Source organism: Seriola lalandi, unplaced genomic scaffold, assembly GCF_002814215.2.
Source record: "Seriola lalandi dorsalis isolate HSWRI2012SDOR001 ecotype SW California unplaced genomic scaffold, Sedor1 jcf7180002054497, whole genome shotgun sequence".
NCBI lineage: Eukaryota > Metazoa > Chordata > Actinopteri > Carangiformes > Carangidae > Seriola > Seriola lalandi.
In genome coordinates, this window is record NW_019525050.1 from 494,119 (window position 1) to 522,031 (window position 27,913).

General features: G+C 41.2%; 3 protein-coding genes across 10 annotated transcripts in view; 1 reads left to right on the forward strand and 2 right to left on the reverse strand.

Annotated features, from left to right (window-relative positions):
- The window catches only part of klc1a (kinesin light chain 1a), a 49,940-nt gene extending 45,284 nt beyond the window's left edge, over positions 1-4,656 (reverse strand). For all 6 annotated transcript variants that reach the window (XM_087175770.1, XM_023412996.2, XM_023412994.2 and 3 more), the window contains exon 1: positions 4,207-4,656. The gene's annotated coding sequence lies outside the window, so the exon portion shown is untranslated. The remainder of the gene's footprint in view (positions 1-4,206) is intronic.
- Positions 4,657-6,136: 1,480 nt separating this feature from the next.
- coa8 (cytochrome c oxidase assembly factor 8) lies at positions 6,137-12,099 on the reverse strand. The gene is made up of 5 exons (XM_023413007.2): positions 11,785-12,099; positions 10,152-10,349; positions 8,244-8,307; positions 7,858-7,948; positions 6,137-6,379 (listed from the first exon to the last, which is right to left on the reverse strand). The coding sequence occupies exons 1-5, from the start codon at positions 11,941-11,943 to the stop codon at positions 6,265-6,267; spliced, it is 627 nt and encodes a 208-aa protein (XP_023268775.1). The 5' UTR covers positions 11,944-12,099; the 3' UTR covers positions 6,137-6,264.
- On the forward strand, positions 11,071-27,834 carry bag5 (BCL2 associated athanogene 5). Of its 3 annotated transcripts, none has more exons than XM_023413004.2 (3): positions 11,071-11,132; positions 18,318-19,214; positions 21,220-27,834. In XM_023413004.2, the coding sequence occupies exons 1-3, from the start codon at positions 11,077-11,079 to the stop codon at positions 21,758-21,760; spliced, it is 1,494 nt and encodes a 497-aa protein (XP_023268772.1). In that variant the 5' UTR covers positions 11,071-11,076; the 3' UTR covers positions 21,761-27,834. The 3 variants fall into 3 exon arrangements, with proteins under 3 accessions (XP_023268772.1, XP_023268774.1, XP_023268773.1); XM_023413006.2 differs by lacking the exon at positions 11,071-11,132 and adding an exon at positions 12,888-13,149; XM_023413005.2 differs by lacking the exon at positions 11,071-11,132 and adding an exon at positions 13,181-13,665.
- The last annotated feature ends 79 nt before the right edge of the window (positions 27,835-27,913 follow it).

Genomic DNA, 27,913 nt, shown 5'->3' on the forward strand with positions numbered 1-27,913 from the left:
GTGGTTGGGACAAATGAAACAGAGGAACAGTGAGTGCTTGCTCTGGGCTTTATGCATGAGAATGGAGCCTAATGCAGTAGAATGAGCAGCCCTGCGAAGAACAATCTTAGTCAGCGATGTGTGGGCTGATGGTTATTAGATGATGAGAGCTGTGAGCCCTAATCACATATAAAGGGAGTGAGACTCTGTCGGACGCTTTGGGCATCGGCAGGTTAAATTTACTGGATGATTTTTAATCTAAAATCATCTGCAACATCTTCATACAGATATATTTGTTTGGCCATTCATGACTCAAACGACGTAACACTTGTTCTACCTGTATTGACAACGAAAACACTGCACTTGCTGTTCAAAACCTCAGCTTCTCACAAAGAGATGCCAGTTTGTCTGGTATAAATAGCTCAAAGAACCGGGTAGGGTGGTTAACAACCCCAGCTAATACATCTACAATGGCTGAAAACAAAGAAGAGTACAACACACCACACCACAGGACTTTACCACCCAGTTTTTGGAAAAAGTACAGCACAGAAAACAATAGCTATGAGCCCTGAGTGTGAAACACAGACACAAGTATAAACCAACCAAAAAAACTAAAACACAATACCCTTCAAACTGACACTTCAAACACTATTGTATTTATTATGTTGTGTTACATGAATTGCTAGGATATGTCTTTTTATTTTAATTTTAGGTTGCTTTTTTAACAACTGGCAAGGGACAGCAGATGAATTAGCCTTTTATGCTAACAGTGTTTACAGTTTATTTTTCAGCTGATCGATAAAATAAAAATAAATAAACCTGCGAGAATTGATTTTCCACTTGGAAGAAAGCAGATACAAGCTGTAAACACTGACTTATTATCAAAATTCACTATCCTATTAGCTCTGTTGTCTTTTTCCCTGCTAAATTCTCCAGCTAGTCTCTAACTCTGCCTGTCTGCTGTTTGCTGCTGTGCATGTCGTGTGAAATGGATTCATCAGAGCTTTTTCACTGAAAACAGCTGCAGGTCTGGAAAAATAAAAACAATGAGCTGAAAGATGCTATAACGCTCCGTAAAGATAAAGATAGCTGGAGAGCCTGTGGGCTCATCACCACGGGCAACCCCTTTCACATACAACTAGTCATGTGATCCATCGTTAATGATAAAAACATTGATTATAGCCGCTTTTGAAAGGATCATGATAGTCTGCTGTGCTGTTCGATCTTGTGCTGTTCCTCTTGCACCTTATGTCATCTTCCACATGCTGCAATCTTCCCTGCTAAACATCAGTCTTACTAAACTATCCAGCCATTATGAATGTATCATGTGACAATATTAACTGTTAGCTTCAGAGACCGAGAAAGGGGTTAACAAATCAGGCAGTCACGAGACGCGACACTGCCAGGCTGAAACACAGGAAATGATGAGTGTGATAGGTATTAATAAAGAACACATTTGGTCTTTGGACCTGAAGGCAACAGAGCAGTGAGGAACATAACTGCCGAATTTAGTATGAATTTATTTGCTGCAGCCTGCTGTGTTAAACTGTGTCATCTCCTTAAAATGAGTCGCAGGCTTAGTTCTGGTAAGCTCTCACATGACAAGAGCACCAATAATTCTTTTTACTTCCATGAGCGAGCCCTGGGCAAGAGATTAAATTTATCAATTGAGTCAGTGAAGTTGTTGAAGATGCTCTGATCTACAGAGACAGCAGTGGCCACAGCTCCTTACTGCAGCAGGGAGTTAGGAGCAACCCTCCAGACCAAGATACAGAGAGAATATACTAGATTTATTTCTTATATACACACACTGACTTTGATATACAACTTGCTTCAGACTCTCCATAGATTAGGTCTGCATCACCAGAACAAAGTTCAACAAATTTTAAAATAGTAGACTGCACGAGTTCCTGCTGATGTCCTCACTAGGGTATCTAGTGTTTCTGTGTCTCTCTACCAGATATTTCTCATAGCTGATAGCATCATTTCACACTATTCAGCTTAAGCCCGAGCCAAATATGAAAACTGGTTATCTGATTGGCATTTGACAGAGTCGTTTCACCGTGGGGCCATGATGTCTGACTATTTGCTTAAGATAAATTCTGAAAATCTGCTAAGAATTTAGCACAGTTTCCACAAACTGGAGCAACAACAGTCGCCTGAAGGTGATCCAAACACAGAAATCTTAATGATTACTTATATCTTTAATACTTCAAATGTTGCCAATTTTAACTTTATTTAACTTCCAAGGTTATTGGGCAGAAGCTCAGCAACAGTTGGCAGTAACGCAGAGATGAAAGCTGAAAATGATCTACAGCATATTATATGTTCTATGATGAGCAGACTCTACTGTTTATGCAAGTCTTGTGCTAAATGTAAAGTTCTTGTGCCTGCATCATGTATGTCTTCACTAATTCTGTTACAATTTACACTCAGGTACCCCTAGTTAAAACTAGCCCTGCAATAACCTTCATTGAGGTTATAATGTTTTAATTAAAACTATTTATAGAGGTGCTGATTTAACTGTATAATCATTTTGGAGGATGTAGGTTATGGCGGTGTTGAACTGTATAGCATTATACTGAGAGGTTTGCTAATCTTTAACCTACTCTCCTACAAACACCTGATATATAATACAAGTCAATTAAACAATGCAAAAAGTTGCAACTAATGACTATTTTGATCATCAATTAATTTACAATTATTTTCTCGATTATTCTGTCAGTAAAATGTGAAAATGTGAAACATGCCCTCCACGATTTCCTAGAGCTCATGATGATGACATCTTAAATTTGCTTGCTTTGTCTCAGCAACCATCCAAAACCCAAAGCTAATAAGTTCATAAAAACACAGCCCAGATAAAAGCAGAAAATTATCACATTTGCAGAAGCTGAAACCAGAAAATGTTTGGATTTTTTGCTTTGCTTTTTGCTTAAATTATTATAGTTGTCAACTCATTTTCCAAAAATCAGTTCATTGACTAATTGTTTCAGCTCAACAGCATCACAAACTACAGCCTCCAGAATGACCATAAAGATTTATCATCACCTAATTAAGCATTAAATTTATCATGCAAGCAGATCTACAGAGACAGCAGTAACACAGCCCCCCACAAACAAATCATATCTTGTTTTTTGTCCCACCAACAGTTGACATTATAGAAGACATTACCTTGTGCCCAGATAACTTGTTTTTTTTATTTTATTTTTACATTCATACATCTAAAGTATCTGGCAGACTAATCAATAACAGAAGTATCTGACAGTTGCATTAGGTTTAGGTGATCCTCGAGCCGACCTGCAGCATTACAACAAAATCTGCTGCTAAAACACATAATTACCAACTGTGTAAGGTCGACACACAAAACCTTTGGGATCTCTGAGCCAACAACAAGTTGTCCCGGGGGAGCAGAGGGGTGTTAGCCTGGGGGAGGAGCCCTGCAGGTTGTCAGGAGAACTACCTTGGGTGGATTAAACATTAAATACTGCAGGGCAGGGCAAACAAAACTCTCAGGAATACTTGTGTGTATTCCTCAGATTTCATGCAGTGCGGACTCAACAGATTGTGTATTTGCACGCGTCCTAAATCTCGAAAATATTCATAGACGACTCTCAGTCTTTTTTTGGTTTTCCCAGCTGTGAGACCCACACTGGGATCCACTGTCCCTCTGAAGCTGTCTCCTCAACACTGGCAGCTTTCACAGCCCTCACCCCGCCGTGAATATCAATGAAAGGACGTCTAACAGAGCTAAATAACCATCACATGACAAATTCAACATCAAGACTTTAGGGTGCTGCAGTGCACAAACAAGTGCATCTTTCCACCGGGTTGACAGGCATGTTCTAGCCGTGTCCACACCACTGTAGTTCCTGCTGCTTCTACCTGGCTATCTCGCTTTACAAACGGATTAACCTGAAGAACCAGTTGGCCGATACTTTCCTGTCACACAGCACGGTGCTAACTCAGCGTTAGCATTCCAGTGACAGTTGATGCGCTTTTGGCGTCTAATTCCCGCAATTAAAGTAAACACCAACCATATAAGAAAGGGGGTGGGGTGGGGTGGGGGGTGATTATTTACAACATGGGTGCCCTAATCATATAATAATTCAAATGCTTGTGGTGTGACAGAATGACACATTAATAAATGTTTTACACAAAATAAACATTTGTGAAAGTGGTTAATTAGCTAATGAGACCATTCCAAGAAATACACGGAGCCATTCTTACCGTTCTCTAGGACATCCGTTGCCACTGTAGCTAGACTGTAACGCTGCTTTTCCTTGTCTCTTTCCCTTTTAAATCACACCTTTCTTCAGATGGACGTGTTGTTCCTTTCGCCGACAATGTCTGCCAGTAGGTGTAACAAAAAAAAAACTACTAAGTTATCAGACAGAATTTCCAATCCGCCTGGGGTATGTTTCGCCGACTGGGCTTCACTGCATCAACCGCCGTTAATGATGACCAGCTAGCTACATAGCTAGCCACCTATCTGTCAAACACGGGCTTTAGTCTGAGCCATTCAAGAGAAGCCTGGCCCCCTGTGGCTCCATGGCAGGAACAGCTCCGTGAAACTAACCCGACAGCGGCTTCATGGGGGTAAATAAACAGCCGACTAGTCGCCCATGAGGATGACAGCCTGCTGGTCCACTGGCTGGATGACTGACTGACTGACTGACTGACTGACTGACTGACTGCGCGGTGCGTGAAAATGGCGTTACCCGGTGCCCCTCTCTCCCCTCCTCCCCCGACTCTTCCTCGGTAATGATGTCACCCCTGCCCGGATTAAAGGGGAAGCTGTGGTGTGAGCATAGAGAGTGTGAGTTGAGCAGCCAGATTTATTTATTTATCTAATGCAATGCAATGCTTGAACTGCAAAAACAAGTAGTTGAAATGCATTATGTATTTCTGGGGCTACAATGAGATAAGACAGCATTTGTAAAAGATTTATAAGGTGTAATCGATGGCTATATTAATGGCTAATATATCATTTATTTATGCGTTAACCACTAATAAGAACAATTTATGGACTGCCAGACTGTGGAAAATCCTCCACCAGCATGTATTGTCTATTTTGCTATTGTTATTCATAGGGAGACCTCTCCAATGGACTATGGAAGAGGGCTAAAAAAATCTATTTATAAACATTTGTAGTGTTGTAGAACCTTTTATTAATGATTTATTAACATTTATATTCATATTTATATTCTTTCATTGATCAGGGAAAACTCCAGTGAACTGTTTGACCACTTATCTTCTGTCCTGGGCTGCATCTTCTTGAGGGGATCCACATAGATAACAACAAAGATCCTCGTATCCTTATATACACTGTTCCACTAGAGCTGAAGTTCGTGGTAATAAACTAACACTTGAACTCTCAAGTTCTTAACTTTCATCAAGTTAAGAACTTGATGAAAGCTTGATGAAACTGAAAATATTTAATTGCTTTAGTCACCATATTGCATCAACAATTGGGCCACAATCAAACTTTTAGAAATCTGTCGCACAAAGACAAAACAACCAATTTCACCACTGTTAATGCAGCAACAACAAATGGCTTCGCTTAACTGCCCCACCTTTAAAGAGGATGACACCCTATACAGATCAGGACCTTTGACCCAAAACATTAAATGAATCAGCTGCATCAAGCAAACACTGACACATTGATAAAAATAAACTGTCCAATAACAAGTGCATGTCATTCTGTGCTGTATCCACTTATCTACATTAGACACTGCACTGACTGTATTCATGCACGTCTTTGTTTCAGTCTCTTGATGCTACTGTTTGCACAAGTTCAGGCGTTGTCACAACTCATCCTTAAAAATGTAGAAAATCTCTGGCTGAGCCGTTGTGGGTTTTATAGTAAAGTGCATGCAGGTGCAGACTTAATAAATCCTTTTATTTAATTGACGTTTCAGGTGAACACCCTGCTTCAGGGGGAAGCTTCTTAAGATTAATACTATTTTTCAGAGTAATTAGATGATGAAGAGACTGAATAAATCAGCTCAACAGCTCTTGATCTTTTTGTCTTTTGTGTGTCGCCAAGTGAGAAGTGAAAATATATTTATGAATATGAGGGGATCTCATTGAAGTAGAAACAGGCACCAGAAATAAAAGAAAAAAAATGAGACAGACATAAAAAAAGACAAATCTCCAATCAGATACAAGTGGTAGTTTTATCATTCTTTGCAATTAAAACACAAGGGAAGAACAGAAGTACATTAAAATGCAGTAAAAACAAACACAAACACGAGGTAGCAGAGTGGGTGAAGAGTTTATTTATCATCAGGTGGTAGGAGTGCTGCTTTTCTTGCTGCTATGTGTAACAGTCCTCCACATGTTGTTCAGGGCGACTCGGGCCATGAGCAAGGTGATGGTGAAGTTTCGTCGGTACCATTCCCTGGATACGAAAAAGGAGGGAAAAAAAGAGGATTAGAGGTATATTCAAGTTAAATTGAATTGTACAGTACGAGTTAACAGATTATCCAACACTGAAACACAGCAGTAGATGAGGTGTGTCGCTCCATTCAGGAAATAATTACAGCTTTACAAAATAAGTTAATCTCATTATCAGTGTCTAGATGTAAAAACTGAGCAGAGAAAAAAAGAATAGTAATGATTAAAGGCAGTTAACTCATGTTGTTATCACATAAATAATAATTCGGAGCAGGTTTAGTATTTTGTCGTACAGTATTATGGCCTCTTTTAGATGCAAGGCATACAACACTGTAATTTTACTACACAATATTATTCGTATTTATGACAGCAACATACACTCTTTATGAGGTACACCTGTACACTCTAGTCCAGTACATGCCACCTATAACTTTGACCTCAGTAATAAATATTAAATTTACACATTTCCAAAAATGTCAACAAAACTTTATAAAGTGAAGGTTGAATTTATTGCACTAGATTGACAGGTGTACCTAATAAAGTGGCCACTGAGTATAGAATCATTCTTATACATTTTTCCCTAGTAACGATGGTGTCGGTTTGTCAGTCCACCCACCATTTTTGTTCTCGACTGAAATATCTCAACATCTATTGGATAGATTATTATGAAATAGTGACTGACGTTTCCCCTGGAGCCGCTGCAAGAAGTCGACGTCTGCGGTTCTGAGTGAGATGGGTTTACTGTGAAACTTTGTACACACAGCCGTGTTCCCCTTAAGGATACATTTGAATAACTTGGATGATACGATAACTTTTAATTATTATTAATTATTATTAATTATTATATTATCAGGTCAAGATTTTAATTTGTCCCATACAGCCTCACAGAGCTGCCAGCACGGCCGTTAGATTGATTAATCGTCTCATTAATTTTTCAAGCAAAAGTCGTGGAACAACTTTCAAACAACTTCTCAAAAAAGAGGATTTGCTGCTTTTCTTTGTCGTTTATTACTATAAACTTAATATTTGTTTCTTTTTTTAGGTTTTTGGACTTTTGATCAAAGGAAATAATATTTGCATGCAATAAAGGTTTGTTGTTTTGGAGGCTCATTATGAAGATTTTAATCAGACTGAGCCAAGGAAGCAATAATACCTGGAGGAAGCAAAGGAGGAAAAGCAGTCATGCAATCAAAAGTTAGAGTTTAAAACCCACGCGCAGGAATAAAAACTAAACTAAAAGCTGTTGCAGAGGTGATGTGTGTGTGTGGGCAGAAAACTTCTCTCTAACCTAAAAACACATCCGCCTCTTTGCAAAGCTAATTCACAGAAAGCTCTTCAACGCCTGCAATGTTTGTTGCTCTCTATACACAAGGTGGGATGGTATATAATGGCGCCAGTTAAAGCCCACAGCTCCCGTGGTGGGAGATGTACCCACCCACCCGGCGGCACCATGGGAGATACTCGGCTGCAACAACAACTCACTTGTTGTAATTTGCATGTCGTGTTCTGTTTTTGTCCAGGAAGCTTTTGTAGAAGACGGCCATTTCTTCACTGCTCAAGGGCCGCCGGCGTCCTGGGGGGGTGGGGGGTTGGTGACACAGCAGACAATATTATACTCTCATCAAGATTAAGTCTCCCTTTAAATCCACAGCTGTGACGTAAAAACACATTTTGCTTTCTGTGCTTTTGAATGGTTTTAAGTCAGACCATCATTTCTATCAAGGTCAAAACTGACTCAGACTTTGAGGAGATTACGCATATGTTTTATTCTATTCAAGACTTTAATGCTCTTTTCTTCACAACACCTGAATGGAGGCGAGTTTTTCAACCTTCAACAGAAAATATGTAGAAAGCCAGTGTGTCCTCACCTTGCTCATCACGCACAGTCAAGCCTTTTGCCTTGAAGTGTGAGGTGATGTAATCATCTTTTTCCTGCAGGGAACATGAATATGTTATCTTCAGTTTCTTTCTATAGATCTTACTACATACACAAACAAAAAGCCAACGGTAAACACAATGGTCCATATACATATATTTTATATATTGCTGCAAGACAGTTTGATACTCCTTTGACTTACTCCTCAAGACAAGGATGCGTCACACAGCTCTGACCTTATTCAGACATGAGACTATATTAATGTTAATGACTCAAGTTAAGCAGTTTCAAACAAGAGAATCAGATGGATGAAGTGACGCTCTCAACTTACAGAAAACCATCTTTTTGTTGACAGTAAAAATGTAAATGTAAACTAATGTTGGTGTTTAAACAGTGCAGACTGAACCCCTTTGATAGAAAACATGAGAAAGTGTATATTAATCCTGATCCTATAACATCCATTTTCTGGAAACCTTTGAATTGTAAAACATTTCCATGAAATAAAAATCTCTTCATCATTCATCATCATTACGTTTTGAATATAATTCTTTGCATTAGAAACAGAATCAATGAAGGATTTTAATGAAAGTATTTTATCAGTATTGTGATTTAAGAGTTTGTGGAGACACAAAGTGTCGTTGTGCGATGCTGCCCTCTGCTGGGGAACGAGAACTTTCCTCCATGAGAGCTCAGCGTACAGAGGACACCAACACCCACTGTCATTACTGACTTGATAAATAATAATGACGACACTGGGATAGTGATCAGCCCCCAGTGGGAGGTTGGGAGGTCAGAGGTCAAAGTTGAGCTGCAGGGCAGCAGCTCTGGAGCAGGCAGGGTCTCAGAAACATCAGCAGGGTGGATATCTGCTGAGTCAGGGGCTTCGCTCCAGTAAATCTGGTTGACATTAGATTTCTCAGTAACTGTGTGTGCACATGTTAAGGAATAATTACACTGGTGGTGAAGAGAGAGCGCTGGCGTCCAGGATGACTTATGCTGAGGATGTTTATTGAAGCTTGGCCAAGGAGAAAAGAGGAATCATCAATACAGTCTCCTGTGCATGATGGCACCCCTGAGGATCGTCTTTACACGCTTAGAGAGATTACTATAGATACCTTACACTCCATAATTGCTCAAATGTCTAAAATAAGAGGAAGAAGGGGGATGTGTGAGTATAGTATAAACATGGAAACATGACTATATACGCCAAAGTGCTGATTCTTAGAACACCCAGCCACTTGTTACTGACCATCCAAGGTCTTCTGTTATCCATCGTGGCACCAGCAGTATCAGCAGCAAACCACAGCTGCGTCTGGAGGAGCCGCCTGAGCGTCTCAAGGTTTAATGCAGTAGCTGTGGCACAGCGACCTACACTGACCTTTCACCCTGAGTCAGTCATTCATTAGGTGGACAAGAGAAAATTCCCTCACAGCACATAGAAACTTTTTTTGACCTATTGTTTAGTATCTTTAGTTGCATCATGAGATTATTACACTGTTAAAATATTTTTTGTGCTGCAAGTATGTATAAGAATGTGTACATATATATTCTTTTTTTCTTATGAAGTCTTATGAAGACTAAGGAAACTCTAAAGGTGCAAATCATTTAATTATTAAGATAAAATCGTAACTTTCTTGATTTTTGCAACATCTTTTATTATTCTTTGTGTAAAAGACAAAACTGAACTGGTTCACAATGTTAGCAAAGAGTTTATTGAAAATAGCCCCTCATCATCTCTGTGCAGCAGAGGAATTAAAATGACTTTGTATTCATCCTGCCTTAGCATCCTTGACCTCTGACCTCCCCGAGTTACAGCGTAGGATAAAAAAAAGGTAGTTAATAGCACAGTGAAATGCACTTGAGCTTAATTTCCCCACTGAATAAACAAAAACATGTTAACCTTGCTGAAGGTGATGTTCTGTTTGGTCCAGAAGTCATGGTTCCAGTCCTCCGTCTCCTGCCTGAGGTGTCTCAGCCGCTTCTCCAGCTCCGACTCGTTCTCGGGGACGTGGTAAACGATGGGCCGCAGGTTGGACAGGGGGTTCGGAGGACCGATCCAGTCGTGTGTGGAGTCGGCTGCTGGCCTGAAGGCGGATCTCTACATGTGAAAAAGAACAAAAACAAAATACTGTGAGACACTTAAGATGAGATATTATCACTAACTTCAGCTTTTTGCTGCAACACCGTTTTGTTGACGGGATCCATCCTGAAGAAGAGTTCAATCTCGTCTGTAGCAGGAAGTAGATGTTTTAAGAAAAGCGTGCGCAGTATTTAACGTGTCAATCTAAGTGTCTATAGCTGTTAAATAAATGTGCAGTGCAGTAAAAAGCTGAAAATTTCCCTCTGAAATGTTGTGAAGTAGAAGTTTAAAGTCATGGAAAATGGAAATAAGTAAAGCACAAGTGTAATTAAAATACTGTAGTAAATGTATTTAGTTACTTTCTACCACTGATCATCACACAGTTTAATCAACATCTCTCTAAAACAATTTCAATTACTATTAGTTCAATCCAGGTGTTCCTAATAAACTGCCCAATGGGTGTCTATACACCACTACAATACAATGTGACTATAAAGTAGGACAGTCTCCTACATTCATAACTTAGCAAACCTTCATTTGACATTTCATCAAGTTGTTTTCTTCTACTCCACAAAACCCCTTTAAATACAAATACAAGTTAGAGTCATGTTTAAGAGAGAGCCGCCCTGTGTGTAGGTGAGTAAACAGTGGAAGCTCCCACACACAAACACAGACCAAGGTCACATGGGTTTAAACAGCAGCTGACCTAAAGGAGACTGCTTATCATTTCTAACCAGACTGCACGATGAGAAGGGCAGCGAGGAGGCGAACGCGTTCCAGGACTCAGAGACCAGAAACGAGGTAGATACAAGTGTTAGTTCACTGGTTCATTCACAGTTACTTATACTTTACTGGGATTTTTCCAGTTTATGCTACTTTATTTTTTACTTCACTACACATCAGAAGCAAAAACTACACTTTGTTATACTCCAATACATTTATTTTTCAACTATAGTTACTAGTTAGTACATGAACAAGTACATGTACGGTTCACAAATGTGTTTAAATCCTTGTTAGTGAGCACGATCATCCATCCACCTGACAGGTGTGGCATATCAACACGCTGAAGACACAGCATGATTACTGCACAGGTGTGACTTGGGCTGGTCACAATAAAAATTGGCTTTAAATTATGCAGTTTTATTTTGAAAAAAGACATTTATTAAGCACTGAACTGAAAACTTTCTGTAACTTTAATAATGGATGATTTTTAGATTGTGTTATTACTCATCTAGATCTGCATATATTCATATATATTCTGCATAAAAAATGGAAAAAAAAACGGAAACCAGACCGAGAAAAACAACATGGCAACACACACACACACACACACACACACAAAAGCTGTCTGTGCAGCCGTGGGTGGACACATCACAGCTTGGGAATCTCCTGCAGCGGTGTAATATTTATGACTGTGTGTTTGTTATAACTGAATGTGATTTAGTGCACGAACCTTTGGTGTTTTGTCCTGCTGGGTTGCCTGTTTGGAGCTGCAGAGCCGACTGCTCGCTGCTGATAAGCTGTGTGGGCGCAGAGGAGCGTGGAGGGCGACGGGACCGAACCTCCTCCACGTTAAACAGGCCACCGCCGCTGCTGTTGTTCGTGACGTCATTTTAATTAACCGAAACTAAACCGAGTCTTACATACATTTATTGACCCATACAGAACCGAGCACCCTGCTGTTACTGTCCGTCCACACTTCAGCGCAGAGAGTTCATGTCCTTCTGTGTCTAACCAGCCATCCTGTCACGTGAACCCAGCAGCGGAAAATAGGTGCGCTCGGAAATCTCACCACTACCGCCCCGGAATTAGTCGAGCGGGCGGGGAAATTCCTATTCTATTTAGCAATTATATAAATTTTACCCAACTAAAAAATACATAATTTAAAAATACTCTCCTACAAGTTAAAGTCCTGTATTATACACGCGTTTACATTATACGCATATGACATATAAATATTTTACAAATAAAGGTATGCAAAGGTATTTTTACCTGTCACTTTTTAAAGAAAGTAATTCTTCATGAATTAAATCAAAAACTCATTACTTATTAAGCAGAATTGACCAGTGCATCATATTTTATTTATTTAAAAGTAACACTTATCATTGTAATATGTACATACTAAACTACTACTACTTTTTTACCTTATATTTTATATTCCATGCTATACTATGTTAATATATTATACTGTGAAACTGCATAATGTAGGCTACAATATTATATATATGTAAATACAAGGCATTTTTTATGTAAAGCGAATTTCAAACATTTTTATAGTAATACAAACACAAGTATTATTACTCATATTGTACACTATTTTATTTAATATTTCCCTATTTTCGAACTGTAGAAAAACATGAAATACTCCAGTGGGTGGGCTATAACTAGCTTGATAGTGTACTTAGTACTACTGCGCTCTCATTAGCTTTCCCGCCCTTGCCGCTACGTGACAAACGGTACGTCGGTATAAACAAATGGAGCACACTCAATGTTGGACAACCAAAACTTACGGTTTGTTGAAAACAGTTAAGTCGATCGCCTGCAAGTGAACACGTTCATATACTTTTTCCTACGTCTATATGAATGTATTTCCAAGTCAGCTAAATTATATTCACATCTCTTATTTTTCGATTCAAGAAAACGCCAACAAATGGCGTTAATTCGCATTTATTAAGCAAAGAGAAACTCCGTGTTAGTTCATACTCGTGAGCAGGAAAGTAACTAGTGGAGGTAGCTAGGTAGGCTAATGTTTAGCTTTAATCAGAGGAGGTGCGCACTTTTCCGCAACAGTTCAGATGGCTGTACGCTGGCTTTGCAGGTAAGGACGAAATTATAAAAGCGACGGAGTGGTGTTGATTTATTAAGACCCAGAAAACTGAAGTTATTTGGCCAAGGTGGGGCAGAGTCAGGTGATCAACGGTAGCCTAGCTTAAATAGAGACAATGGCATTCACAGAGCAGTGTACGTGGAAAGCTGAGTCCTGTTACTGCTTTGCCGGATCCAAAACGTCCACTTAAATCGTCTGTAAGGTTCAGTATTGTTTAAATTTATAAACTAAGTTGTTTTAAAACGAAGACTTTGCGGAGGAAGCCCCCTCGGATCGTCTGTGGGAGGGGCGACACCAGCCCGACCGCAGTCAGTCAGTAGTCAGTCAGTCGGGCGGTTGGTGTTGAAGCTGACCGGAGCAGCATCGCCACCTCCATCGAGCTGCCCCCCCTGAATTTTGGGATTATCCATCTGTGGATGCCACCGTCCTCCACGAACCGCCCTGCTGTGGCTGATGGAAACAGACATCCGTAAAAATGTGCGCGAATGTGTTCGGAGTTTTGAAAAGGTGAGAGAAAGCTGAACGATGCCGTAGGATGTGTGTGTGGATGAGGGATGTGTGTTTGTGTGTGTGTGGATGTGGATGTGAGGATGCAGCTGACAGCTCCTGGAGATGCTTTAGGGGTGTTTAGTGAGATCTGGAGGTGAGGTGATTTGCTGTGGTGATGCTGCATATTCTTATGGAGGTAGATACCTTGGCGAACCGGCTGGCCAAACGGGGATTTTCGGTGGTGACATAATGCGCAAAGCCGTGCAGGACCGGTGCAGGCAGCCTGGAGCTGGGGAAGGTGCCTGAACGGTTTTGGGGGAAGATTTAAGCACAGGGTGCACGATCAGATGCATGTTACCTCCAGCTCAGTTAGCCATCATGCTGTGTGACTCATGGGAGGGAAGACTGATTCCTACTTGCAAACCTATTCTTTCCTATCCTGGCGCCAACCCTTGGATCAAACCAAGGGTTGAAGTGTTTGCCAGGCTGGAGTGGATTTTACTCAGATTATCCTAATAAATACTCAGATTTGTCATCTGTGGGCCGGCATGCATTCATCCACTATTCTGGAAATGCCCAGCCCCTCGCCCTCTTACGTAAAAGTACTTTATAGGGAATTCTGATACATAATCCTTTCTATTCTAATAAGTGTTATTGATGCTGTGGATAAGTACACATATTGTGGGCCACAGCATTCATATGCAACAATCACATTATGCTCACAGGCAGCTCTGCTGATAATGACAGCCTGTCTCATGATGCAACCTCTCCCCCTGAGCCATGTTCTCTTGCAAAAACTCAAATCCGTTCCTTAACGTAATCCTGTGTCTCACCGTTCACCCTGATATAGAAAGTTCACTTTGATGGTGGCTGGGTGTCTCTGTAAACGGTGGAAAGAATTCCCTCAGTGACAGTTTTCATACTCTTTCCTTTTCGTTCATCTGAGTTTTTAATTCATGATCTTTTTCAGTGCTGGAGGTTGCTCTTCATTTAAGGGGACTAGATTTTTTTTTACATTTTATCATGGATGGAATACTGATGTGGCCACGCTCAGGGGTCAGGGGGTCCCTATGCCAGAGCCTCTGTCTGAAGTGACTGTTATTAACATTAATAAAGAACACAGTGAGAGATCTCAGTTATAAATAGCGGTGTCCTGATCCTGATCAGAGTCTCTTAAAATCGAGTATCTGCCAACCAAATCAATCCAGTAATTGAAAAATGTTAATTTTTTCCTTCAAACAGCTGCACAGTCTACTGAGGCTACAGTGGAATTTCATACAGTCACAGTCAAATCACAACAGCAGCATAGCTTTGCCTCTAGAATATACGGTACAACCTGCATCTCAGGCCTGCATCTGATAATATTTTGCATGATGTGCTGTAGTATTTCGTCTGTGTCAGTGTGGATCTCTTGTGACAGAAAGCTTTTGACAGGAGTCAGACAGACTCGCCACATCTCCAGGGAGAAGCAAATATTGAGGTTCAGGTGCATTTTTTAAAACAGCAGCAGCAACTCAGATTTAGTCAGCTGCAGAATGTTGCTGCGAGAGACGCAAAACAACAAAACAGAAACACAACTACAAAGGGACAAAACACAACTACAACAAGATGCAAAACAGCTAGGAGGAGATGCAATTGACTAGAAAAAGACAAAATGACTACAAAGAGAAAAACAACCATAAAGAAACAGTAAAGAACTACAAAGGGACACAAAATGACCACAGAAAAGTTTAAAATGACTACAAAGAGACAAAGGGCCACTACTAAAGACACAAAATGATTACAAAGAGATGTAAAATTATTTAAAAAAGAGTCACAAAATCAACTACTAAAGACACACAAAATAAGAACAGATGCAAAACAGCTACAAAGAGACGCAAAAAGACACAAAATGACTTCAAAAATAGATGAAATTACTGTCCCTCCTCTTTAAACAGTGGTGTGTATACTGTGTCTTAATGAGCATAATGAACCCAGAGGAGTGTACATCACCAGAGGCAGAGCTGCCTCCACCTCTATGTACTGGCATCTCATGAAAATTGGGGCAACTACTCATTATTTCCATTGTGGAGTAATCTTACGATTATTTTCTCAATTAATCGGTTTATTATTTGGTCTATAAAATGTCAGGAAAATCACAAGTTCCCAGAACTCACAATGACACTTTAAAATGTCTTTTTTTTTTTTATCTGACCAACAATCCAAAGCACAAAAACTGAACTTTAAAATGATGTAAAACAGAGAGAAGCAGTAAATTCTCACATGGGAGAAGCTGGAATTAGCAAAGGTTTTGGCTCAAAGCATAATTTAATCGTTTAATTGTTTTCGGCTCTGACAAGAACTCTGTTATTAATCTGATTAGGAAGCAGCGTGTTGCTGATGACATTTTCAAAGTCGTGTTGAACTGGGAATACATCTCACTGCTCGAGGCACCTGTGACACACCTCATGGGGCCGTTTGACTGAATCTTGCTGCACGGCTGAGGAGACGTACTGAAGCGCTCCACATTTTTGGGTGTTGGTCAGCCACATTTATTTTCCTCTTCGGTATTTAAAGCTGGAGCGGCAGGCAGGATCTTTTTTTTTCTTTTCTTTTTTTATGAGGATTAGAGAGCTATCAGCATCATGTCAGCCAACAAGCCTGGGAGAATCGCACAGCAATACTCGGAACGGTTGTCATGTGGGTGTTCATCTTGTCGAGACGAAATGTAGGTTAACCTCATTCATTTTCTCGCACGGTTGTAAGCAGAGGATCTCATATGAATATATCATGTGGACACTTGTTCTTGTCTTGTCTTTAGATGGGTCTTTATTTGATTGATCTGAAGTCGTGTTGATTAAGAAACACGAGCAGACTCAACAAAAGAGGCCAAGGTCAAAAAAAGACACCTGTCTGCTGGTTTTAGGGACATTATCAGTCCAACACAGTTCTCACTGTTGAACTGCAACATATTTGGGATCCTAATGTCATTGCACTCTGCATATTGACACTAAATACTGCCTCGGCTAAATAGATCAGTGGCTGGGTTCGAATCATGGGAGGGGGGTTTAAGACTTGAGCCTCCTGAAAGAAGGAAAAGAATAACTGGTCGGGGTTGTCAAAAGGTTTATATGTCCTGTGCAGCTTAAGCAAAGAACAGAATCAGAATATTAAAATATGCTTGTCACATTCATGTCCTGAGTAAACTTATAATTCATGCAGCTCTGCCCTGCAGTTTATCTGCTGTCAGTTATGCCTGCAACATGATTGATTGGGAGACGTGCAGGGTATTTATGTGTCATGACTCGTGGGCTGCTGTCATGTGTTGTTTTGTTTTTTCTGTGTGTAATTATTGTGCGTGGATTTGGTTTCAGTTCAACGACAGGCTACTGGAGCTCACATCCCAGCAGCCTCTCTCGTCTCATCAGCACCCTCCCATCGCAATTTTTTTCCACGCAATGGCAAATCAATTATGAAACAAATTAGTTATGAAACTACTAACATCAGCCCACTGAAATTTTTATTTTAACGAATATATAAGGTCTGTCTTTGTCCTTCTGACGTGGTCCATGGGTCTAACAGGTTTTTTGTGTTTTTGATCAACTGTTAGTTGCTAGAACGACTGATCAGCTGATACATTGGTCAATACATCAGTATTGGCACATGCTTTACACCCAGTGTCTTTATTAGGTACACCTGTACAGTCTAATGCAGGCCAGTACAATCTTCTGCCATAAAGTCGAGTTATGAAATGTAATGTTGAGTTTTTGTCGACACTGTCATAGAAATGTTGATTCACTTATATATTTAAGGACTTTAGCACTTTCATAGTGATGGTGGTTCTGTCCTGGACTGCATTACATTTAGATGTGTTTATCTAAAAAGATGAATATTGGTATCAGCTTCAAAAGTCCACTATCAGTCGGACTGCAAATTGATCCTGCAACAAATGGTACTCACTAGGTTCAGCTCTCAGAGGCTTTTTTTCTTTTCTCACCACATGTGGTAACATTACTGGAGACCAGCAACGATTTGGAAAGTGACTGCACAGTAGTAGAGCTTCAGGACTGCTCACACATAAAATGGATTATTTTCATGTGTAATGACTCTGTAGCCCTCAGGCTGGATTTGAGACATGTTGAGGATGACAGAATTTCCTGTAAACTGGAGATTCAACACTTTATCCTGGGCTTTTTTTTTTTTCGTCCATGATTTTAATGATTTTCTTTTTTCTCCAGTGAAGCATAACGGCTTTTGTTGTAATGTCAAAAAGTCATATGTTATAAGTGTAATATCTTGTGTCCTTTACCCAGGAATGTCACTGAGAGAAAACCGTGTTGGCGTCAACACAGAAATGCCACATTATCTACATGTTAAGTAGCATGTGAAACAGGGCTAGAGGCGTTTACATCCAGCCACATTGTTGTAAATTCCTCTGGACTTTTGGAGATTTAAATGTTTGGCTGAGGTTGCAGAGATTGTCTTCTCTGTCAGCTGCTCTGGCACGGATCCAGACATTAGTTGGAGGTCCTTTTCAAGCAGCGCTAGCTGCGAAAATATGAAAAGAAACTTTTGAAGTAATCCAGCCTTTCTGGACAGTAAACAATAAATTTAGCTCTGCTGAGGCTTTGTTTCTCCCTGCTCTGTATTGTTGCTCATTGTCCTGACTCTTTCATGCTGCCTTTTTTCAGCCTGTTTGGGAAGCCCTTTGATGGTGGGAAAAGGATGGACCATGGCGGTCCACAGCAGCAGCAACACCATCCAATGGAGCAGCAGCATCAGCCGTACAATCCGCAGCACCCTGCGATGATGCGGCTGTATGAGGTCCAGAAGGAGGTGGCGTCTCTGGGGCCTCAGGTCTGCACCTTCAGCGGCCTGCAGAACGACCGCGACTACAAGCGACTGGAGAGAGAGCTGACCCGGCTGCTGCTGGAGGTGGACCAGGTAGACACGGAGGGTAAACCGGAGCTGCAGGGGGCACGAAAGAGGGCAGCGCAGGAGGTGGAGGGCCTCCTGCGGTACCTGGAGGAGAACGCCACTCATCCATCCCGTGTGGCCATTGAGCAGCTGAGCAACGAGGCACGGCAGCTGGTGGACGAACGCGTGGTGGCGCCTCAACGTGCCGGCGGGGTGGCGGAAATAAACGACGAGCTGGTGGACGCCCTGCAGGAGATCGTGCTGAGGCTCACCCAGGTCAAGACCGAAGGCAGGGTGCCGCTGCGCAAAGCACGTTACCGGGCGCTCACACGCTTGTGTGCAGTACAGGACGTGATCGAGGGGCGCACGCAGCAACAGACCCTCTCCCTGCCGCTGTCCGGAGACACCCATGAGGCCGTGCACTGCATCAACCAGGTGATGGTGAAGGTGAGCGTGGCCCGCAGTCAACTGGTGGCCCTGCTAATGGGCCTGAGCGGGAGGGACAGCTGCGCCCACCTGTCACGCATCCTGACGGAGATGCAGGTAGAGCTGGACGCGCTGGATGTTTCCGGGAACGCAGCGATCAGAAATTACAGGAAACAGGTTGTGGAGGAGATAAACGGGCTGCTGAAACATCTGGACCTGGAGGGGGAGGGAGACGACACGCGCAGGTAGGCATAAAGGATGTAGTATGCAGATTACGGCTGCAACGAAAGATTATTATCAGAATATTTTTCATTAATCCATTAATTTTAGTTTATAAAATGGCAGAAAATCTCGGTCATAATTTCCAAGATAACGTCTTCATGTCTGCTTAGTCAGACCAGCAGTTCAAAACCAAACATGTTCAATTTATTATCACAGAACACTGAGAAAACCAGTAAATATTCACATTGAAGCTTCAGTGCTCTTGCTTTAAAAACGGTTAATTGATTATCTAAATGGACGAACTGACTAATTGTTTCAGCTGTAGTCCGTATTGAACTCTTTACTTCAGAGTGTGCCTGTGCTGTACTTACACTGCACATTTACTGATGTTGTTGTACTTCACTTCCGCGTGGATAATGAACTGTAGGAGGGACTGGGATGTGTTGTTAAATTTTGATTTGAATCATTGTGCACTGTCAGGAGTGAATTAGACTCACATCAACAGAGAATCACTGATACCAATTTTTTCAGGACCAATACGCCTACCAAGTGCTCCATTATGTAAAACGGCACAGACTTCAGCTCTGTTTCAAAAACCACTTTGTCCCCCAATTCTGGTTTTCTATTACAGGAGAAAAAGACATATGCACTAAAATAACAAATCTCACTGAAAAAGAAAATGTGTGGATGCTTTTACACACAATTTTGACATCTCAATTTTAAAATGTATTTGTTTGCAACTGTCAGATCAGCCAGAGTAAAAATATTGAGTTTTTTTCTCTAAAATGTGGCATACCACACATTTATATTGACTTTACTAGACTTATGCTTTTATTTTGGCGGTACACTTGTCTCCTTGTCTTAATTGTGATTCCCTGGAGGTGGGTTGGAGCAGCTTCGCCTCCCCTCAGCCTGGCACAGCTGGTGCTTTGAATCACCACACTGCAGAAAGACGTTTTCCCGCCTGACGTTTAAAGCTTTTTACTGCACTGAAGTGACGCTCACCGAGACATCAGGACGTGTTAATTCAAGTTCCCTGGGCCGGGCGATAATTCAGCAATATTGAATTCTAGCAAAATCAGACCGTGATGATTGGATCTTATCACGTTACTCAATGATCATTTCAAACACAGTTGATTGCTTTGTGAATCAGTTTGGTTTTAGGTTGAATTTTGTGCACTTTGTTTATTCGGTACACCTGCGCAGGCTAATGCAAGTTTTCTGCAATAAAGTCCACTTTTCTATTGTTTTTATATATTTATCATAGAGGTGTTACCTCAATTATATTGTTTAGCACTGAGGTCATAGTGATGATGTTGTATCAGACTGCATTATAATCAGATGTGTTCCTAATATTTTTATTTGAATATATTTATGCCACTAAAAGCTGAACGTTATGAGCATTATGTGTTAGACTGTATCAGATTGCACAGGTGTACCTGATACAATGGACACTGAGGGTTTGTGTTGATACTGTAAAATATCTATATTAATACTTTGGTACTAGAACCAGAGCTGTAGAGTAGAAGTGAGGGGAATAGTGGAGGCAGGGCCCTCTGAATTAAAATGTAGTTTTTGTCTGCAGTAGTTTGGACAAAAACAGCTCATCTCAAAGAGCAGTGACTACACTGATGTTGATGACTTCAGGCAACATGTGCAGTAAACAAGTAATTTCAAAATGAAATAAAAGCAGGCTGCCAAAAGAAGAGATAGAAAACGATCACAGGGAAAGCAGCTGTGGAAAAAACAGCTGTGTACACAACTTGATAGCAGTGTTTCTTTGGATAGCTAGCTAATATTAGCTTGCTGATAAATGACAAGCACAACAGGCACAAAGAGTGGATCAGCTGTATTAGCGTAATCAAGTAAAGTAATAATCCTATGCTTTTTAAATTTTTATACTTTTTTTGTACGTTTTATATTCATTCCTTTGGAAGCACTTGGAAACGAATTCTTCAAACAAAACATGATTCTTATTTGGTTGCCTTTTATTTTGAAATACAGTACTTATGCTTCCTGTTTTTTCAGGTATGATTTGGCACAAAACAACTCCATACGTGAGATCGAGGCTGTGCGAGCTCACGTGTCGCACCTGCGAGAGGGCATCCTGCGGCACTGCGCCATGGGCGACCTCGGCTTCAGACCCAAAGCTGAGCTGCAAGGCATGCTCACGCACCTGGACCAGGTGGACACGGCCAAGAACCCGTGCATCAGAGAGGCTCGCCGCCGCGCCGTGGTGGAGGTCCAAGCTGTGATCACCTTCCTGGACCTCCGTGAGGCCCTTGCACGCCGCCAGCCAGGCCCCAACGAGCACCCGTCACACCGGGCCGTGTGGCTGGTCCTAGGGAGCCTCTCGGACCTCCAGGCCCAGGTGCTGGGCTTTGACGGCAAGCGGGTCGACAAGAGCTACATGATGCTGGAGGAGCTACTGACCAAGCAGCTGTTGGCGCTGGACGCCGTGGACCCGCTGGGCGACGAGACGACCAAGGTGGCGCGGAAGCAGGCGGTGAAGTTCGCCCAGAACATTCTCAACTACCTGGACATGAAGACAGACGAGTGGGAGTATTGATTCAATAAAAAACACAGTGTGGGAGACGTGGGCTGGGACGTCGCTGCAGGAAGGAGAGGAGCTGATAATGTGTGTAAATAAATAAAAAAAACGGTACGTTATCATTCCACGGGCTGTAAATATTGACTCAAATCCCCAGAATGCACTGCAGCAGCGCTTTTCTTTGGTCTCTTTGTGGTAGTCGTGGCTGACCCCGCTGAGAAGTCAACAACACAGAACTCCTTTTGTGAAACACACTTTGAAAAACAATTTTTTTTTGTGCTTTTTGAAGATTTTCTTTTTAAAATCTCCAATATATATGTGTGTGTGCGCGTGCGTGAGTGTGTGCGCGCGTGCGTGAGTGTGTGTGTGTGAGAGTTGTCGTCGTTGCTGTCGTATTTGATGTGTGTGGTTGTTGAAGCCTGCTGCCAAAGCACTAAATAATGCCTGTTAACAGTGGTCGTATCCTTCAGACTGAGCTTGATATCGATAAATTACTCGAGTGTGGTGATTGTTTCGCGGTGGCTTCCCCGTCTGGCCTGATTAATTGGAGTGTTCGTTGCTAATGGAGACAGCCAATGCATGTTTTAAATACAGTGACCTAATTAGAGAGAGTCCACTGATACCGTGAGGAGCAGGGCTGGGTCCAGATTGTGATACCTGTTGGATCTGTCTCTGGTTTTAGATGCCGAAATGTCAAAAAGTATGAAAAAAATGAAATGTCACATAACTGGAGCATTTTCCTTTATTTTGCTGCAGTTTGTGTAGAAATCAAATTTGATCGGATTCTATTCGGCAAAGCAGATGCTGCAAACAAATGTCAAATGGAGAATTCATTGAATCTGCAATGAAATGTGCTTTTATACAATTGCGAAAGATTTTTTGGAAGCAATATCTGAGGTGAAACATCAGAAACAAACATCAGCTGGTACTGAAGCCAGGCAATCTGTGTTTAAACAGAGGGAGGACAGTGGGAGTCTGCATTATTGATGTAAGGTCATCCTCCACTCCTGCGTGACCCTGTTTATCCCCTCAGCATTTGGTCCGTGTCTCTGGTAGCGCTCCAATCCACACGGCTGTGGCAAACTCCCCAAAATCCTGCAGACCACAGCTGTCGTGGGCAAACGGTCAAAACGACAAACGAATGAAGTCGAGCCTCTGCACAGAAGCATCGATTAAGTTAGGAGCCCAAATCTGTGTCGAGCTGTAATCTTGCGAAGCAGCCTTCCAGCTGTGAGCAGGATGTCTAAAAGATAAAAGTACTTTTCCATTTGCTTGTGTAGCTGTTAGTCTGTAATATGTTTCAGATGTTTGTTGTGACTTTGTATGTAGTCTATAAATGGATCAGGTTTGAATTCAGAGATGGAGGAGAGGAGGCGAAATTTTGCTGTTGCTGCTGCTTTTGTTTTTTTTTGTTTCTACCCACTGCTTTCTCCTGACGGAGGACTGTGAGAGGTCCCTGGGGAGAGGAAGAGGAAAGGGAGGTTGAGGCGGTGATATCCACTGAATTGACACATCAAGGCTGAAGCTCGCAGGGCCGACAGTCGGGCCCTGTGCGGTAGAGAGCGTTGACGGTGATCGCAGTCGACAGAGCCTTCTAGAAACTTCTCGGAGCTGCTGCCACCGCCGCTGCTGGAGACGGTGGGAGGGAGGGAAAGGACTGGAAGAGAAGTCCAAATCTCTGTGCCTTTATTTTCACCCCCTTCCCTTTGAACCGGTTTGTGTAGAAGCAGCCTCGTGGTGCAGCGGCTGGATAAAGAGCAAGCAGCTGCTCGCTTTTAATACGAATCGATGCACAAGAATGAGGAAACTGAAGCACTGAATGTGTTTATGGAGAGCACCTTGGCCATTATCGCCAGAAGAAAATTTGCACTACTTGTCGGAAATTAAGGCTTTTTGAAATCAGTATTTATTCCCTGATGAGCAAGATGGTGATCAATAAATCGTGGTGACACACCGACTGACGACGCTCCTTGCAGCAGGCAATAAAATGAGTCACATTGTGCTTTCACACTGCGAACAGCCTCAACTAGAGCAGCTCTGTTACTCTAAAAGCAATTAGGCAACGGTAACTGAAAATCAACCAACAGCTGATTAAATTACTTCCCAGCTTCCTGCTGACCCCAAAATATGGCTTCCTGAAGAGATCGGTTTTGAGACTTTAATGTCTGCAGAATTCCTGACTCTGAAACCAGCAGCTGACCAAACAATCACACCTCATTTAGTAGCTTTTAGTTTTGGAGCTTTCAATTATATCATCAAATGACGTCTTCTGATGGCCTCGGCTCTGCAGAGCTTTTTAACATCTTTCAGCTTATTGTTTTGGTTTTCTTGCAACTTCTATGTTTTGCTTTGGTCTCTCCGCTCTAACCAGCAAAAGGCAGCTGATTTCAGCCAAAAAGCTCTGGTAAACCCACTGTACACAACCTGCTCAGCACCAAGCACCAGACACACACAGTTTGAGAGCAGCTGGTGAACATAGTGCAGCGTTTAGCAGCTAAAAAGCCAGATATTTCCCTCAGGAGCTGGTGGAGACCAAACACGGAGCTAAAACAGCAGGAATTACTGGGATTAGATTCAACAGATCGACACAAACACAACTGCAAATGAATGATAATGTTGTTGTGTGTCTGCTGTGCCGACTGTTCGCTCACATCAACATTATAAACTGGTAAAAGAAAGATCTGATAATGCAGGATTAAAGATGGGGATCAAGGCCAACATAGATGAGATTTGAAGGTCATTTTACATTTCCATGATAATTAGGTGAACTTTGTCTCCTAATGAGGATCATGTGATATGATAGAAATGTCCAGAAAAGCTACTCAATGGACTATGAGGTGAGATTGTTTTTCCAACAAGCAAAACATTTGTTTGCTTATGAATTAAAACACCTCAGCGATATAGAGGAAACCTATCTGATCAACTGATTGACAGCGAATGATCAGGAAACGAAGATTGCTCGTCAGCTGATTTGTCCTTGTTCCTTCCGTAGGAACGTTTGCTCTGGTTGCTCGCAGTATGACCGCACAATAAGGGGTTAAATTTCTCGATAGTTTCCGGGCAACAAGTTACTCAAATGTGATTAAAGCAACAAAGCTGAAGCGAATCTTTAGGTCTTTGTTGCTCATCCCCAGCTGCCTAAAACGTTGTCCTGTCTTTCACAAAACCACGGCCGGTGAACTCCCACAGAACCTTTTTATCTGCAGAAAGCTGCTCTTTTCGGGCACAAAGCCTGCAGCTCGGCCTCCTGGGCGTGGAGCTGACTCATGTGGTTGAAAATTCGATTAAACAGTGTTCATCAAACATGGTCAGCCTGCCTGGCTGCTGTTGCAACAGATGCTTTCTCACAGCGAACCTTATGCTCTCTCAGACCAAACCAACCCGGACACACCTTAAGTTCACATGCTCCTTTTTGTATGCAGTAATATATATAATATATATAAAATGTACATTTAGTCCTTGCAGTTCACTGCATTTCTGAACATTGCTTCCTTTTTAAATATACGTTTGAATAATTTATCAAAAGTTTTACACTGTATAAAGAAATGTTACTTAGATCTTTTTCTGTCTCGAAGCTTCTGTGTTTTTTTTGTTTTGTTTTTTTTAAATTCAGTATTAGTGGCGCCTCCATGTGTGGGCGTTCTGGCAACCATACAAATTTATACTCTGCGGTTGATAAGTACAGACTTAAAAGGGAGGATGGCAGTGAGTTAAAGCACCGTTTTGCTGAAGTCAAGGTTTTTGTTAGAACCTCTGCCAGAAAGATGAAGCAAGCAACACCTCAGAAACGTCAGCGCTGCTCCTCCGAAACTTTGCTCTTTGTATATGGAAAGTGATGCAATTAGATCGAAACACAAACATTTCACTTCTGAATTCATGGGGAATTGTAATTGATAAGTGTTGTAAGTTCTGCAACGAACATTTATCTTTTATTGTCAATTATTTTATCGATAATCAATTCGTTGTTTGGTCAACAAAGTCATTCCCAGCCCAAGATGACGTCTTCAAATGTCTTTGTCTGACAAACCCAAATAAATAGATCAGTGACAACTAAGAACCAGAAAGTTTCTCATCTAAGAAGCTGAAACCAGAGAATTTTGTCAGATTTTCTTAAAAAAAAAGAAAAAAAGAAAAAAAGACTGAAAACAATTAATTGATTATCAAAATAACAACTAATCATTGCAGCTCTATAAAAATCCATTTTGTTGCATTTCTCCATTTTTGTGGTATAGAAAATCTACTCTGACCAGTTTTTAAAGAAAAACTTTTTCTAAGAACAATGTTACTTATTCCAAAAAGGGGCATGAAATGTATTTTGGAAAAAAAGTAATTATATTGATAAACGATGGAGATTTGTTGAATCCCATTACAACGCAAAGTCACGTCTGAGTGAATGAGAAGTGGAAGCGATAACAGTATTGTTTAAAATCCTTTTCCCTTACCACCGATATTGTTGGTATTTAACACTAGAAATGACAATAGATTTCAGACTGATCAATGGGTAAATGTACAACATCCCTATATAATTATTATGTCCTTTTTATTATTGTGAAAATGTGCAAAAAAGAAGAAAAAAAGGCTTGTACAGAGGTCAGCCTCCTGACACTTAATAAGTTATTATATGTTATTATAGACATGAGCATGTCACCCCAAAAATTCCTATGAATGGGGATCAGAAAATACCTGAATGGACGGTTTGGATTTAATCTTTCTGAACCGGTATTCAAACCTTTTACCCTCAGCTAAAATACTCTAGTCTAATCCTGTTGTCTGTATTCAGTCGTCTCCACAGACGCCCTGTGTTTTCCCAACACACAGGCGGACCGCTAAAAGCAGCTCAGGGTCGTCAGGAGTTTCTGAACTTGGTGGCACTGGAGTCCATTAGTCAGGAGTTTAAAAGATTCAGATCCTGTGGGTATTTAAAGTCGGCTGTCTGACTTCTATCAGCCCTTTACAGGACGATGCATTTACACTGAACAACAAACAGGTTGAATAACTTGCAGATTTAGAGGTTTAAGGTTTGATTTTTTTCCTGCCCTAGGTTGAATGTAGTCATTGAAGAATGTTTTGTCCTTGTCTTTTCATTGAACCAAAGTTTATTTCAATAAGGTGAGATCAGTTGGACATCAATGATAATTATCAGGTGGCGATGATGGAAGCAAAGAACTGTCCGACAGAATCCATATTTACAGTTACACCAGCTCAAAATCCTTTATTTTTGTTTACAGCACCCACATGACCACACCTGACCACACCTGACCACACCTGACCACACCTGACAGTGAACACTCTTCAGTATTCAGGTCCAGTTTAAAGATCAGCAGCCAGCTGCACCAACTAAATGTAGGTTTGAGCGTTTTAACTCTTCAGTTTCACACTCACTGCTTTGTTCAGTTGAAACCAAGTCGCCAATTTATATTAATGAGACTTAGAGGAGCCGTGAGAGTTTTATCAAGCTTTTAACTCTTGTCAATATCACAAACAAGTGAATGTTCAATTTTTACTTTTAAGTTATATCTTAATACGTCGTAACTAACTAACTTCAAGTTATAGCAACTTATCCACTACATTCAAACTAAGCTGCGTTCAGACTTACACATGTCTGGTGCAACAGGCTGCTCGATCCAGTAATTAGTCGATGAGGTGATAAATGACTGTAGAAAAAATGTCCAGAAAGATGGAAGAAATTTACCAGAAGGGAGAAAAACCTTCCTTATTGAGCTGTTGCAAAAACCTTTTTATTTACACGCACTTTTTTTATGTTCCTGAGTCACTGTTGGTTGTTACTGCTTTGCCTTTCTTTCTGCAACTGACAGGAATTTATTCTGTGACAGAATTTAATTTAGTTTTCTTTTTTTCAAATATATGTTTTCTTAAGTCGCCTTTTAACTGCATTGATTGTGACAGGCTTTTGCTGTTTCTCCTCCGGGACGCGCTTGTACAAAAAGCACACTGAGACTGGAAAAAAGAAACTAACTAAAAAAAACAAAAACAAAACAAGTTGTGTGTGAATGCTCCATGGATGGTTGTGTTTTGAATTTGTATTCCCACTGCAAAATAAAGACAGCGTGTCTTGATCAGTGTTATGTTAATGCGTTTTTAAAATTTTCTTTTTTATTCCTGAGTCTGGCAGCTCTCCGGAGGAAACTTGAAGACCTGACAAGCTTCTTT